This window comes from Emys orbicularis, chromosome 2 (assembly GCF_028017835.1).
Source record: "Emys orbicularis isolate rEmyOrb1 chromosome 2, rEmyOrb1.hap1, whole genome shotgun sequence".
In the NCBI taxonomy this organism is placed as follows: Eukaryota; Metazoa; Chordata; order Testudines; family Emydidae; genus Emys; species Emys orbicularis.
Genome location: NC_088684.1, coordinates 15,083,358 through 15,099,232, shown reverse-complemented (window position 1 = coordinate 15,099,232; position 15,875 = coordinate 15,083,358). Strand labels below are relative to the sequence as shown.

The window sequence follows — 15,875 nt, the reverse complement described above, 5'->3', positions numbered from 1 at the left end:
TTCAGAAAAAGAAAGGCTGCTTAACTGTAAGTAAATTTTTTTTATAAAAAGCTTATTGCTTTATAATAAATTGCACAACTATTATTTAATTACTCTCATGATTCATAATTATTACCAAACGTGCATGGAAGAAGTAAAAAAAAAAAAAAAAATCTTGTTGGCAAGGAGATTAAAATTTATTTCCCCCTCTCCCCCACTTAAATACTCTTTTCTTAGCAAACACTGGAAAATGTTAAAACCAGAAGCCCTTCACAAAGCTAAATAACTACTATATAATTTAGGCTTCCTGAGTACCTTTTTATTTTTGAAGTTAGATACATGAATGAGAAGTATTAGCACTGGAAAAGAGCGAGAAATAAAAGGAACCCTTCCTCTTGCTGAAATCATATTTACTACTTGGATTTCTTTCTTCACCACTCTGGTTACCTCAAGAGGGCATTTGGAGCCATCCTCTTATAGTCTGACCACATCAGAAGCACCCATATCCTCATTAGGAAATTTTACCTAATTAAACTAGGTACTCCCCTGTGAAGGAAAAATGTCTGGTAATCCATTGGGTGGTGGGGGCACTCGGGTACTACTTTAAGGGGATTTCACGCTAGCCACACATCATAGCCCCTCTTTCACACTATGAAAGACGTGGATCTATGTCTCCCCTGCTGGATGTGGTCTTCTAGCCCTACCAGTTCTCCATACAGTACTGTCTGGGGAAGAATAGGGAGGATATTGTTATAATAGGCATCGCAGGAACTTGGTGGAATGAGGATAATCAATGGAACATGGTAATACCAGGGTACAAAGTATATCGGAATGGCAGAGTCCATCATGCTGGTGTGGGAGTGGCACTATATGTTTAAAAAAGCATAGTCAAATAAGGTGAAAATCTGAAATGAATCAAACTGAAGCACAGAATCCCTATGAACAGAAATTCCATGCTTGAAGAAGAAGATATAGCAGCAGGAATATACTACCGACCACTTGACCACGATGGTGACAGGGATTGTGAAATGCTAAGGGAGGTTAGATTGGCTACATAACCAGAAACCAAACTAATAATGGGTGATTTCAACTATCTCCATATTGATCGAGTAAATGCCACTGCAAGATGTAATGCAAAGATAAAATGTCTAGACACCATAAATGACTGCTTCTTGGAGCACCTAGGCCTGGAACCCACAAGGGGGAGAGGCAATTCTTGATTTGGTCCTAAGTGAACCACAGAATCTCGTCCAAGAGGTAACTATAGCTGAAATGCTCAGTAATAGTGACCATAATGTAATTAAATTTAGCATCCTTGTAGAGGGGATGATACCAAAAGATCCCACCACAGTAACATTTAAGTTTAAAAAGGGTAACTATACAAGAATGAAGTTGCTAGTTAGATGGAAGTTAAAAAGAGCAGTCCCAAGGGTAAAATGCCTGCAAGCAGCATGGAGACTACTTAAAAACACCATAACAGAGGCTCAGATTATAAGTAGACCCCAAATAAAAAAAAGACAGTAGGAAGACCAAAAGACCACCACCATAGCTAAACAGCAGAGTAATAGAGGCCATAAGAGGTAAAAAGGCATCCTTTAAAATTTGGAAGTCAAATCCTAATGAGGAAAATAGAAAGCAGCACAAACTCTGACAAGTAACATGTAAAAGTATTGTAAGGGAGGCCTAAAAAGAATCTGAGAATCAACTTGCTGAAGACACAACAATTAACAATAAGAATTTGTTTAAGTACATCACAAGCAGGAAGCCTGCCAAACAGGCAGTGTGGTCACTAGATGACAAAGATGTTAAGGGAACACTCAAGAAAGACAAGGCCGCTGCAGAGAAGCTGAAATAATTCTTTGCATCGGTCTTCACTGTAGGGGATGTGTGGGAGATACACAGATCAGAGCTATTCTTTTGGGGCAATAAATGTGAAGTACTGTCCCAAATTGATCTGTCAATAGAAGACATTTTTGAACAAACTGATAAACTGAACAGTAATAAGTCACCAGGACCAGATGGTATTCACCCAAGAATTCTAAAGGAACTCAAATATGAAACTGTAGAACTACTAGCTGTAGTATGTGACCTATCACTGAACTCAGCCTCTGTACCAGATGACTGGAAGGTAAAAATTAATGGAGATATCCCATCTCCTAGAACTGGAAGGGACCTTGAAAGGTCATCGAGTCCAGCCCCCTGCCTTCACTAGCAGGACCAAGTACTGATTTTGCCCCAGATCCCTAAGTGGCCCCCTCAAGGATTGAACTCACAACCCTGGGTTTAGCAGGCACACTGATTTTTTTAAAAGGTCTCCAGAGGAGATCCTGATGACTACAGGCTGGTGAGCTTAACTTCAGTACCAGGCAAGTTAGCTGAAACTATAGTAAATAAAAGAATTATCAATTCATTCTTGTATAATCAACACAGATCAACATGATTTGTTGAAGAAGAGTCAACACGGCCTCTGTAAAGGGAAGCTATGCCTCATTGATCTATTAAAATTCTTTGAAGGTGTCAACAAGCAGGTGGATAAGGGTCATACAGTCGATACAGTGTACTCGGATTTTCAGAAAGTCTTTGACAAGGTCCCTCACCAAAGACTCTTAAGCAAACTAAGCAGTCATGGGATAACAGGGAAGCTCCTCTCAAGGTTGAAAGATAGGAAACAAAGGGTAGGAATAAATGATTGGCTTTCACAATGGAGAGAGGTGAACAGTGGGGTCCCCCAAGGATCTATACTGGAACCAGTCCTCTTCAACATATTCACTAATGGTCTGGAAATGGAGGTAAACAGTGAATTAGCAAAGCTTGCAGCAATACAAAATTATTCAAGATAGTTAAGGCCAAAGCTGACTAAAAAGAGTTAAAAAGGTATTTAACAAAACTGGGCGACTGGGCAACAAAATGTAGATGAAATGCAATGTTGATAAGTGCAAGTAATGCACGTTGGACAAAATAATCCCAACTATACATACAAAACAATGGGGTCTAAATTAGATGTTGCCACTCAAGAAAGATCTTGTAGTCATCGTGGACAGTTCTCTGAATACATATCTACAGTGTCAAAAAAGTGGCAGTTAAAAAAGCTAACAGAATGCTAGCAACTACTAGGAAAGGGATAGATAGAAAACAGAAAATATCATAATGACACTAGATAAATCCATACCTTGAATACTGTGTCCAGTTCTGGTCACCCCATCTCAAAAAGGATATAGTATAACTGGAAAAGGTTCACAGAAGGGCAACAAAGAGGGCTAAGGGTAAGGAAAGGCTTCCATACGAAGAGATACTAAAAGGATTAGTGCTGTTCATCTTAGAAAAGTCAAAACTCAAGGGTGGATACGACAGAGTTCTGTAAAATCATGAACGATGTGGAAAAAGTTAATATAGAAATGTTATTTACCCTTTTTTCCACAATACAAAAACCAGGGGTCCCCCAATGAAATTAATAGGCAGCAAGTTTAATACAAACAAGAGGAAGTACTTATTTACACAACACACAACTAACCTGTGGAACTCATTGCCATGGGATACTGTGATGGCCAAAAGTACAACTGGGTTAAAAAACTAAGCATAGCTAAATTCATGGAGGATGGGTCAATTAGCCAACATGGTCAGCAAAGCAATCCCATTCTCAGGGCAACTCTAAACCTCTGACTCCCTGGAGGAGTGGAAGACAGTGGTGAAGCATTCCCTTATTATCCTGTTCTGTACACTCCCCTTGAAGCTATGGTAGAGACCACTGTCGGAGACAGGATACTGGGCAAGATGGACCATGATCTGACCCAGTATGGCAGCACTTATATTTTTAGGTTGTCGATTTCTTTTCCCAGAACAGTGGGGCTAGCTTGACACTAGGTGAGATTACCCACAGTGATGCTAACAGAGAGGAGGGGCATATGATAGGGTGTTATATCCCATCTGAATCTTGAGAGGACTCTGGATATAAGGGCAGGAGCATCTGGGAAAGAATCAGACTCAAAAAAATCCTCTATCTACTGTACTTCTCAGCAGGATTCATGGACCAGACAAGAAAGGTTCTTGGGAGTTAGAGAAAAATCAGAGTGTGTCTGGAAGAGTTCACCTTGTGCCATTTAGAAACAACATTACAACAAGTGGAGCCTTCTTCAGCACTCTGGAATTAATGGAAGGGTTAGATGAGTATTCGGAGTTTTATTATAGCACACAGTAACTTTGACTTGTGACAAATGCAATAAAGGGAGCATAAAAGCACAGCCAGTGATCTTTAAAATATCACAGATAAGAGAACAATGAACCAGCACCCAAAAAAATCTTATAGTGTGCCAATAATCTTACTTTAAGTGTTCAGGGAAAGCAAGCAACCAAAAAAAGATGCATGAAGGATTTTAGATACATTTATGGAGGCAATACTGGAGAGGTTCCTTAATTCTAAATCTCTAAAGTTAGATATGTTTCAAAAATCTTGCTATTCTCTTCATGCTGTTGTGGGGAAGAAAAAAAAAGGAATAATCTGTTAGATTATTCTGCTTGGAATTTTACACATCTACTGCTATTTCTCTTTCCACCTCTACTTTGAAGCTGTACATGACCAAAGCAGAGGGAAAAGCCATAAAATAAAAGCTTTGTGGTTGCAGAAGGAGAAGTGCAAAGTAGTAAATTAGTTACTGCAGTTCCAATGGTTTTAATTAGGACATTTAGAGTATCATTCAAGCTAAAATACATTCCAAAGGTTAAATCTGAACTGAGCTCATTATAGAGAAATTTTGATTTCCACTGCTCTCCTTCCAAGAACTTTCACAAAATGGTATTAATAACTAAGATTGTCATCTAAACTCTTTATCAAGTATTTGTTTAAGCCAATAGCCCTTCCTCTATGTGAAAAATTGAGACTGACATGTAAATGTAAAATTCTTAAATGACATAAAAAGGAGATGCTAAAAGGACAGTCATGATGATTTTCAAATACATGGGGCAAAAACCTCATGAAATAGGTTAATCTAGGCCATCTGAAAAATAATTAATAAACAAACTCACAGAGAATGGGAGGGAGTGGGGGAAGAGAAGAGGGAAAGAAAGAACAAAAGAAAATATGGAAGGACAAGGAGGCATCTTATTCAAAATCCAAAAAAGAGCAAGAAGGAAATACAGAATAGCAGTAATCATTTTATTATTTTCAAAGGAAGAGGAAAACATTGTGTTCAGTTGCAGTTTTGACTGTTTAAGGAATGCAGTAAAGTTTTCACTGAGTATCTAAGCACTTTAAGCATCAGCTGTTAAGCACAGCCCAGAAAACCTCATTGTAAATAGGGCAAAAAATTATTATTGCACATTACCTTCAACAGCTCTTGACCGTCAGGGTTCTGAAGGTTTAGGATATCCAAATCAAGTGAAAATATAGCTTTTCCAGTCATTAAAAATGACCAGTCAAGAAAAGACAGGCAGTTTGGAGGCCCTCAAAATTTTCCGTGTACCTCCACACACAACCTTTAATGGTCATGTCAGTTGAGACAAGTGTAGCAATCAGTATTTGGCCCCTTGAGTTAAATAAGTTAACGTGCCACCAAAAAAAAAAAAAAAAGATTTCTCCTTGTATCTATTGATAAAAAGGTCTTCATGGGCCTAATGTGTCAAACCTAACACACTGAATATAGATTTGGATAAAGCTTAAATTACTATGGAATAAGTAAGTGTAGAGATTTAATATGTTAATAAAGCTACATTTCTCTCTTTCCATAAGGCTTTTACTGTTCTTCCATAACAGTCACCACCTTCACGATATTATACAAAACCTTATTAAGCATGTTATCCAAAAAGAAATCAAGTGAGACAAGTAGTAGGTGAAAGAGGGGCAACTCTTCTTGGACGACTAATATTTTAAGAGATGTATTTTATTCTCTCTGCTTTCTTTAAATTTACATTTACTTTTAAAAAATGATACTAAGTAGTCTAACTCTTTAGCGGTCTGGTAGTAGTTCCTGCCTCTGGAATGCAGGACTGCCTTTAAGGTAATGATTTGATGCATGAGACAAGGGGTTTGTGGGTAAGGTCAAGCACTCTCCCTGCAAATGAGGCTTCAACGTCCCTTCCCCATCAAGGGAGATGGGGCTCGATTTGCAGAGATTCCCAAATATTTTTATGGGGCTGTTGATAATTTCTTGGTGGCAGAATACCCTGGAATGTGAGGGCTGACACAGATTTTGGTTTAAATGAATTAATCATTACCTGGAAAATTTGAGAGGCTTTAGATGTCTGTAAGAGCTTTCCCCTTCTCCCTTCCCACTTTACTGTTTCCTAAAAAGGCTGTATTTCAAAAAGTTATCCAGTATGAGTTATCTTTGTCTAAGCGTGACGTTGAATAATGCTGCTGTCACTTAGACAAAAATTCCAAATGTCTCTCTGACCACACTGGCCCTTTACCATTCATAATGTTGCACCTACACCAACATTGCTATAACAAATTTAAAAAATAGAAAATCTTTTTCTTTTGTGCATTTGACATCACTTTATATAGAGTCAGCTGCATTCTACCACCAGCATAACAGTCAGTCAAGTTTTAACCTTTGCCGTAAAAGATACTTAACATCAACAGGGGAACAGAGAGATCATTTAACATTTTATTTATTTAAAATCAGGACATATTATTTAAAGGGTGTTCAAGAAGAATTTGGAACATTTTTAAATTAGTATTTTTTTAAAAAATATCAAGACAATGGCATCCCTTAAAATACCCCCAATAATATCTCATTAAAAATCCATAGCTATTTCTGATGATTTCTACCCTACACCACAAGCTTCTCCAGAGCAATCTTCATGCTGATCAGTATTGGATGCAGATGAGAACATGTTGGGAAGACATTCCATGATATATAATTAAATCCCCACAGACCAAAAAAAATAAAAAGATGACACTTAAAAAGAGACTAATGGAATAAACCACATAAAACTATTTTTAGACTGCTGTTTCCTAGCAATTATTCACACAGGCTTCTTAAAATGAGTCAATTTAATGATCAATTGTCTGAAAAAATTCAGAACGTGTACCTTGCTGTCCAAAAGATTACTATTGATGAGCCCCTTGTGTTATTGTTCAGAAAAAATATTTTTAAATTATTCCATTGAAGTTTCCCTAGTACAGACTCAAATTATACAGAACACTGTAAAAATTCCAGGAAGTATTTGTGTTGTATTGTGGTAAATGATCCAAAGAGACACCAACGTGCCCTCTTGACTATCTCCAAGACTAGCCCTGTCCCTACCCCCAACCCACTCAATAGTGAAATATTTTGGATGTACCAACCTCTTTATACTACATATATGTGGCAATTTGTATATAGACCTGTATTATTTTAGCACAGAATTACATGGTACCATACAACTTAACAAGAAAGTTTAACCAAAAATCAGTTGTGCACCAAAGAGCAGAAGCCTTGGGAGAAAAGTTTTTTGTTTTTGTTGTTCTGAGTGGGACAGTTTAATGAATGGATTAAAAGACTGTGCATTTTAGATGCATCAGTTTATTCTTCATTCCTTCTGTCTCTCTACCTCTCACCCCTCTTTCAATCCTATGTAATATGTAGATTATGTAGTGACAATCTGACCCTGCATCCCCTTATACCACCAACCATGTTGATGCAGTGGCAGTTCAAGGATATCAGCCTAAACAGGGTTAGGTAGTATAGAAAACGATCGTGGTGATTCATCAGATGGCATTCTTTCTTGAGTTGGTATGTACAAACACCTCAGCATGGTGTTAGAAGGGCAGAGGGAGTCTTTCAAATGAGACAAAAAATAAGAGGCCCTGACCTTTTGCTAGAAGAAGATCGCACTGCACTTTTTGTAAGTTTATTAGTGTTAACTCAAGAATCCTGGCCAAATTCCAATGTGGGCAGTATGTGTTCTGCCTCATCTAAATTCCCCCCGGAGTTTCAATTGGAAAAGCTTATCTTCTTCTTACAATATTTATATTTGCAGAACAGAGGCCCCATACCACCAGGCGTGATACAAAATACTTACATGATACCTCTCCCATAGAGCAGAAGATGGTGGCCTTAAAGATAAGTTTAGAGAGGGTGTTGCATTCAAAAGAAGCAGTGTATCCTAATCTGTCATGCAGGCTTACTTAAATGGCTGCCATTTTCCATGTCAGAGATGTCTGTACTTCAGTGTTGGACACAGCAATATTTATGAGTAATCTGTATTATCAATAGCAACATTTGTCAAAGTGTATTGGGACTCATTTGAACAAGAGGTGATATAAAAATGTAAAATCAGCATTACTGAAGATAACAAAAATGGTTAAGATTAACCAATTGTTGAAGGCAGCATGATCTAACTACTAAAAGCATGTATATCTGGTAAAATTGAGATAGGGAGTAACAACAATAATAATATTTAGCACTTACCTAGTATTTTGCAGTTTCATAATGCTACAAAAACATTAATTATTCCTCAGATAGAACTCCTAAAAGGGCTTCAATAAAACCTCAACATTCACCAACTCAGGTACCTGTAATAACCTTGTTTTTTTCCTATTCTTACAATACAGACCATGCTGTCTAGCAAAGTACAATGTTGTTGTATACCACTCAACAAGCACTTAAAAGAGATTGTCATTTCTAGATTACCAGCCCTCAGTCATACCCAATTACATCTGTTATAGTATTAACCTGGTTGAAGTACACAGAAGAGAAGCACATCAGGGCTTACTGAACAGAATTTTATAAGAAAAAAGTGTTCACTCCCTTGTCCATTGTACATTTCTCTACAGGAGAGGAAAACGTAATGTCATGAAGGAATATTTCCCACACAATCCCTTACATCACTCCAGTGAAGAGTGCTATAAATATCCTACATTTTCCAACAGACTACTGGAAACAACAACAAAAAGCCTGTGCTAACTACAGTAGAGGAGTAAATACTTATATGGGTTGAAAATCTTTTTAAGTTGTGGGGAACTCACTTAAGAAGACTGAAATAGTCTTATGGGTGGTAGGAGTTGTTATATGTAATTTGAAAAAGCTGCAGCCATATGGTCTAGATAGAGCAAATTAAGGCTAACAGAAAAGAATTATTCAGACAGCTTTATGAGAAGACAACTTTAAAAAAATAGCACAGCTGTTACTTTTCCTCATAATTAGATATGCAAAGTAGTAATGGCAACATTTCTTAAGTAAAGCTGCATAAGTCTGATACCTCTTTATTTATTATGTATTATTTGTTAAGCACTGAGAGTGTGTTTAGCTCCTTAGAAGACACAAAATGCAGACAGTCCCTGCCACTCAAAACTAAACCTCTACCCTGATATAATGCGACCCAATATAACACGAATTCGGATATAACGTGGTAAAGCAGTGCTCCGGGGGGCGGGGCTGTGCAGTCCGGTGGATCAAAGCAAGTTCAATATAACACGGTTTCACCTATAACGCGGTAAGATTTTTTGGCTCCCGAGGACAGCGTTATATCAGGGTAGAGGTGTACTGTACTAAAAAATACATATGTATTGTAAAATGGACATAAGTTTAACTGTGTTCAGAGATACTATCTACAATTTGTGAAGGGTTACTGGGTACAAAACTATGACAAAGGAAGATGTATTCTGCATGCCTGAGATCTTCACTCTGTGTAGATTTAACACAATTATAAAGCCATCAATCCAGACTGCTAATTAGTAAATGAAGACCTACCATATGCATATACTATAGATATGAAAAGTATTATTTAACCTGGCTTCAGTATTTTTTTAAAATATGTTTTTAATATACTCCGGACAGAATTTAGCAATCACATGACCAGGTATTCACAAAATCTTAGTGGTTCAGTAAAATAAAGGATTAGCCAAAAATATAAACCAGTTGTCCGCTAGGGCTCAAGAAAGAACGTGTTATCATGAAATCTGAATTATTTTAACCCCCACATTATCACAAAGATTTGCAATTACTCTCAGCAGTGGAGGAAATTACATTTAATACCATGGGTAGCTGATGATAATTATTTTGTGTAACGAATTCAACCTTTGACTACTGGATGGCTTAATTTAATAGCACTAGTGTCTATGCACAATTATAAATTATGAATCACGCTATTTTCATCTTTGCATAGAGTGATGATATCTGAAATGGAACTCACACAGAGTTAGACAGACATCTTGAGGCAACATTCAATCAGCCACCTTGGCAAAGTCTGTAGATTCTTTTTTTCTGATGTGCTGGCTGATTGTCTAGGCAAATTTAACTGTTTCCACTGTTAGTGCTAGACAATGTTAGTCACAAAGCTCCAAATTAAAGCTTCAGGAAGGAGGCTCAGAAACACTTGACATTTAAAATCAATAAACCAATATAATCATCCTGTACCACATGTTAAGTTTTTCCAAGTCCCTTTTCCTATCTATTTTGTACTGAACAAAACTCAGTTTTAAGTAATGAAAACTGATCTCTACAGAAACAAATCATGTAACTAACTATACACAGCTTAGTCATCACAGCACATATTTTTTAAAAATTAAATTGGTAATTGGAAATTGCATCCCTGTCAATTTGTGCCAGTACCTTCTCCACTTTTGCTTGTATTTGTGGGTGCTGTAAGTGGTCTGAGAGGAATAACAATGTCATCCACATTAATCCCATCTTCTGCATGCTTCTCAGAGACGTGAGACAACAGTTCTGACTGATTCGGTGAAAATAAGTTACAAAGTTTACACATGAAGATGGAATTGATTCCTGTAAAATAGAGAGAGAATCATTAACAGTTCTGACATCAGCAGTTTACTTAAAAACCTACTAGTCACTCCGATTATTATTATTTTTTATTGTGTTTACCCAAACTAGCTAATCACCAACTGCGAGAAGGACTGCATTATAGTTTTAAATTAGTATTTTCATAGAAAACAACAATATTAGGTAGGTGAAGAGCAAAATAAAGGACAACACTTTCCCCGCATCTCCTCACAGCCAGGAGAGAGATATGGATGGATGGACAGATGGACACGGCATGCACACACACACCCCAGCAAGGAGGCTTTCCAAGGGGCAAAAGAAATAAAAGCTCCTTTTCTTTTTCAGTATCACTGAGGGATTCCACTTCAAGTTTATCAGACACCTACTAGTCAAAAGATGATACAAGATGGTGTCCTGAACAGATTCCAGGGACAGCACCCTGATAAATATCCCAGCATTTTACCCTCAGCTAACAGCTCTGTATGGCAAGGGAAGCTGAGCGTCACACCGGGTTTATGTACCTGGACCTCACCTCCCACTCACTTCCCTGGACTCTTCCCACTCACTTATCCTTTGTATCTGCCTCTAACTAATAGGTCTAACCTTCCAATTGGTAGGTGTTTGGTACACTTTTCAAGATCTATGGTACTGTGTGATTCATTTAAGATTTTTACTATATTTGACTCTATGTTTTCTTTCACATACAGTGCCACTCCCCATCCTCCTCCCGTGCGACCTACTCCGTCATTACTATTATTTTGTACCCTGGTATTATTGTGTCCAATTGATCACCCCATGAGCTTCTCCATACCAGTCAGCTTTCCCCTAGTTCAGGGGTGGCAAACTATGGCCCGCGGGCCACATCGTGCCCGGCCCCCAAGCTCCTGGCCCAGGAAGCTAGCCCCTGGCCCCTCCCCCGCTGTTCCCCCATGCCCGCAGCCTCAGCTTGCTAAATCCGTCGCTGGCGCAATGCTCTGGGTGGCGGGGCTGTGAGCTCCTGGGGCAACGCAGCTGCAAAGCCCGGCCTGACCCGGTGCTCTGTGCTGTGTGGTGGCAGTGGCAGCGTGGCCCGGCTCCAGCCGGGCGGCACGGCTGTAGCGCCGCCAGCCACCGGTGCTCCACGCAGCGCAGTAAGGGGGCAGGGAGCAGAAGGGGTTGGATTGAGGGCAGGGGAGATCGGGGTGGTGGTCAGGGGGTGGGGGTGTGAATAGGGGTCGGGGTGGTCGAGGGAGGAACAGGGGTTGAATGGAGGCAGGGGTCTGGGGGGCAGTCAGGAAGGAGGAGGGGTTGGATGGGGAGGCAGGGGACAGGGAGAAGGGGTGGTTGAATGGGGCAGGGGTCCCGGGAGGGCCGTCAGGAATGAGAGGAGGGGTTGGATGGGGCGGCGGGAGTCCAGGGGCAGTCAGGGGACAGGGAGCGGTGGGGGGTGGATGGGGCAAAGGTCCCAGAGGGGCCGTCAGGAAACAGGGGAGGTTGGATGGGGCAGGAGTCCCAGGTGGAGGGGGGCAGATAGGAGGTGGGGGCCGGGCCACGACCCCCTCCCCTAACCGGCCCTCCATACAATTTACAAAACTCGATGCGGCCCTCAGGCCAAAAAGTTTGCCCGCCCCTGCCCTAGCTGTTAGTTTAAAAACTCCTCTACTACTAGGGCCCTACCAAATTCAGGGCCATGAAAAACGCATCATGGACCATGAAATCTAGTCTCCCCGCCATGAAATCTGGTCTTTTGTGTGCTGTTACCCTGTACTATATCGATTTCATGGGGGAGACCAGAGTTTATCAAATTGGGAGTCCTGACCCAAAATGGGTTGCGGGGGATCACAAGGTTACTTTAGAGGGGATCGTGTTATTGCCACCCTTACTTCTGCGCTGCCTTCAGAGCTGGGTGGCCGGAGAGTGGTGGCTGTTGGCCAGGCACCCAGCTCTGAAGGCAGTGCCCAGCCAGTAGCAGCGCAGAAGTAAGGATAGCAATGCCATACCATGCCACCCTTATTTCTGCGCTTCTGCCTTCAGAGCTGGGGGGCCGGAGAGTGTCGGCTGCTGACTGAGGGCCCAGCTCTGCAGGCAGCAGTGCAGAAGTAAAGGTGACAATACCATACCATGTCATCCTTATTTCTGTGCTGCTGCTGGCAGCGGCACTGCCTTCAGAGCTGGGCTCCCAGCCAGTAGCCGCTGCTCTCCAACTGCCCTGTTCTGAAGGCAGCACCGACGCCAGCAGCAGTGCAGAAGTAAGGGTAGCAGTACCACAACTCCCCCTACAATAACCTTGCCACCCCCACCCCCGACAACTCCTCTTTGGGTCACGACCCATACAATTACAACACCGTGAAATTTCAGATTTAAATAGCTGAAATCATGAAATGTACTATTTTTAAAATCCTATGACCATGAAATTGAACAAAATGGACCATGAATTTGGTAGGGCCCGATCTATGACCTTTTAAACTTTACATGCCAGCAGTCTGGTTCTGTTTTGGTTTAGGTCAGGGGTTCCCAAACTTGGCTCGCAGCTTGTTCAGGGTAAGCCCCTGGCAGGCCGTGAGACACTTTGTTTACCGTTTCCCACAGCTCCCATTGTCCTGGAACGGCGAACCGCGGCCATTGGGAGCTGCGAGCAGCCGTACCTGCGGACGCTCAGGTAAACAAAGTGTCTCGTGGCCTGCCAGGGGCTTACCTTGAACAAGCAACGAACCAAGTTTGGGAACCCCGGGTTTAGGTGGAGCCCAGCCTTCCTGAATAGGGTTCTCTTTCCCAAAAGATTCCCCACTTCCTAATCAACATAAATCCCTCCTCCGATCACCATCGTCTCATCCACACATTGAGACCTGCGGTTCTGCCTGTCTAACTGGCCCAGCGCATGGAAATGGAAGCATTTCAGAGAATGCTATTATGGAGGTCCTGGTCTTTAATCTCTTATCTAGCAGCCTAAAATTGGCTTCCAGGGCCGCTCTCCTACCTCTCTGCGTCACTGGTCCTATGTGTACCATGACCACCAGCTCCTTCCCAGCATAAGCCTGTCTAGATGTCTCAAGAGGTCTGCAACCTTTGCACCCAGCAGGCAATTCACCATGTTGTTCTCTTGGTCATCAAAAATCAACTATCTATAGTTCTAACAACTTAATCCCCCATTACTATTACCTGGCTCTTCCTAATAACAGGGGTTCCCTCCCCTGGAGAGGTATCCTCAGTGCAAGAGAATACCATAACATCATCTGCAAGGAGAGTCCCAACTATGGGATCATTTACCTCCGCTCTAGCTTGATGTTCTCCTTCTCCAAGACTTTCATCCTCCTCAAAAGCACAGAGAACATCAGATTGGGGTGGGTCTGCTCTACCGTGTCCCAGAAAGTCTCTCCTATGTATTTCTCGATCTCCCTTAATTCTTCCAGTTCCGTCACTCTGGTCTCAAGAGCCCATACTCAGTCTCTTTGTGCAAGTAGCTCATGGCCCTAATGCACATGTATGCCACCTGCCCACAAGGCAGATAATCATACTACTCCTGGGGGAATTCTGAGCCAAAAAATTAAAAATTCTGCACCCAATATTTTAAAATTCTGCAAACTTTATTTGTCAAAATAACACTACATAATCACGTCAGTTTCAATTATTTTAGAATCATAGAATATCAGGGTTGGAAAGGACCTCAGGAGGTCATCTAGTCCAACCCCCTGCTCAAAGCAGGACCAATTCCCAACTAAATCATCCCAGCCAGGGCTTTGTCAAGCCGGGCCTTAAAAACCTCCAAGGAAGGAGACTCCACCACCTCCCTAGGTAATGCATTCCAGTGCTTCACCACCCTCCTAGTGAAATAGTGTTTCCTAATATCCAACCTAGACCTCCCCCACTGCAACTTGAGACCATTGCTCCTTGTTCTGTCATCTGCCACCATTGAGAACAGCAGAGTTCCATCCTCTTTGGAACCCCCCTTCAGGTAGTTGAAGGCTGCTATCAAATCCCCCCTCATTCTTCTCTTCTGGAGACTAAACAATCCCAGTTCCCTCAGCCGGGGAACTTTATTTATTTATTACCAATAAATTTTGGTAATTTATTTCAAATTACCTGTCAACAAGTATGTCTACAACAATAAAGACAAACACAAAATTTCCCCCAGGAGTACAGAGTTAAAGAAACCCCTATGACAACCCAGTTCTTGTTTCTCTCCCTCCTCTCCTCCCTCCCCCCGAGCCCAGCCAGGGGGTCAAACACCCACAACCCCTCCACCCGAGTCCAGCCACGCCCCCCCCCAGACCAAACAAGCATCCCTCACCCCTCCAGAGCCCAGACATGGCCCTCCCAGGCCAGACAGCCACCCCTCTCCCTCCCTGAGCCCAGCCATGGTCCCCCAGGACAGACACCTGCCCCCCTCCTCCCTCCCCCGAGCCCACCCATGACACCCCCCTAAGCCCAGATACCCATCCCCCTATCACCCAGAGATCCAGAGGGAGAAACAGCCTGCTGCTGGGTCCCAGGCTTGTGTGAAGTTTCCTGCACGCCACCATCTCCTTCCCTCTGGGCATGTGGGTAACTGCAGCTGCCAGGAACTCTCTACTCTCCCCCCACCAATGTCTTCTACGTGCGAGCTGCGCATTCCCAGGTCCAGCGTCCCCTAGTGGTAGCCAGTAGCACTGCAGCCCATTTATGTCAGGGAAAGGAAATGATGGGCAAAAAACATTAATTTCTGCAAAATTCTGCATTGCGCAGTGGCACAGAATTCCCCCAGGAGTATCATACATGCTGCATTCAGTGCAATAAACTGGATAGCCTCCCCTCTGCTACTGAACTTGTGTGTGCATTATTTTTATTCTTGCAGGGGGGGGGTTGTGTTTGTTTTGTCTTTGTGTGGGGTTTTTTTGTTTGTTTTTTTAATGACAGCATCCTCTCATCTCGTCTTTGGAGATAGTTGCATTATTTTCAAACTAATGCACAGAGCATACATCTACAACTCCTTTAACATCCTTATGTTGCAGGAAAACTCTTAAAATTATGTTTCATTAGATTATGGATGTAAGCAGTTATTTAAAGCGCATAATGTGTTCTCAAAAGATCAGTATGGCTCCTTCCCAGCCACTCTGCAGTCTTGGGCACATACATATTATGGCAATTTTTAAAAATGCATATTATGTACATGATAGAAATTCTCCGTTGAATAGACTCCACTCTACTTACTTAATACGTATTCGTTTTTTAAGATGAAGCATA

At 41.6% G+C, this 15,875-nt stretch overlaps 1 protein-coding gene across 1 annotated transcript in view; it reads right to left on the bottom strand.

Annotated features, from left to right (window-relative positions):
* ZFAT (zinc finger and AT-hook domain containing) overlaps window positions 1-15,875 on the bottom strand; it is a 151,300-nt gene that overhangs the window by 112,157 nt on the left and 23,268 nt on the right. The window contains exon 2 of the mRNA XM_065398805.1: window positions 10,509-10,679. Within this exon, the coding sequence (XP_065254877.1) occupies window positions 10,509-10,679 (171 nt within the window). The remainder of the gene's footprint in view (window positions 1-10,508; window positions 10,680-15,875) is intronic.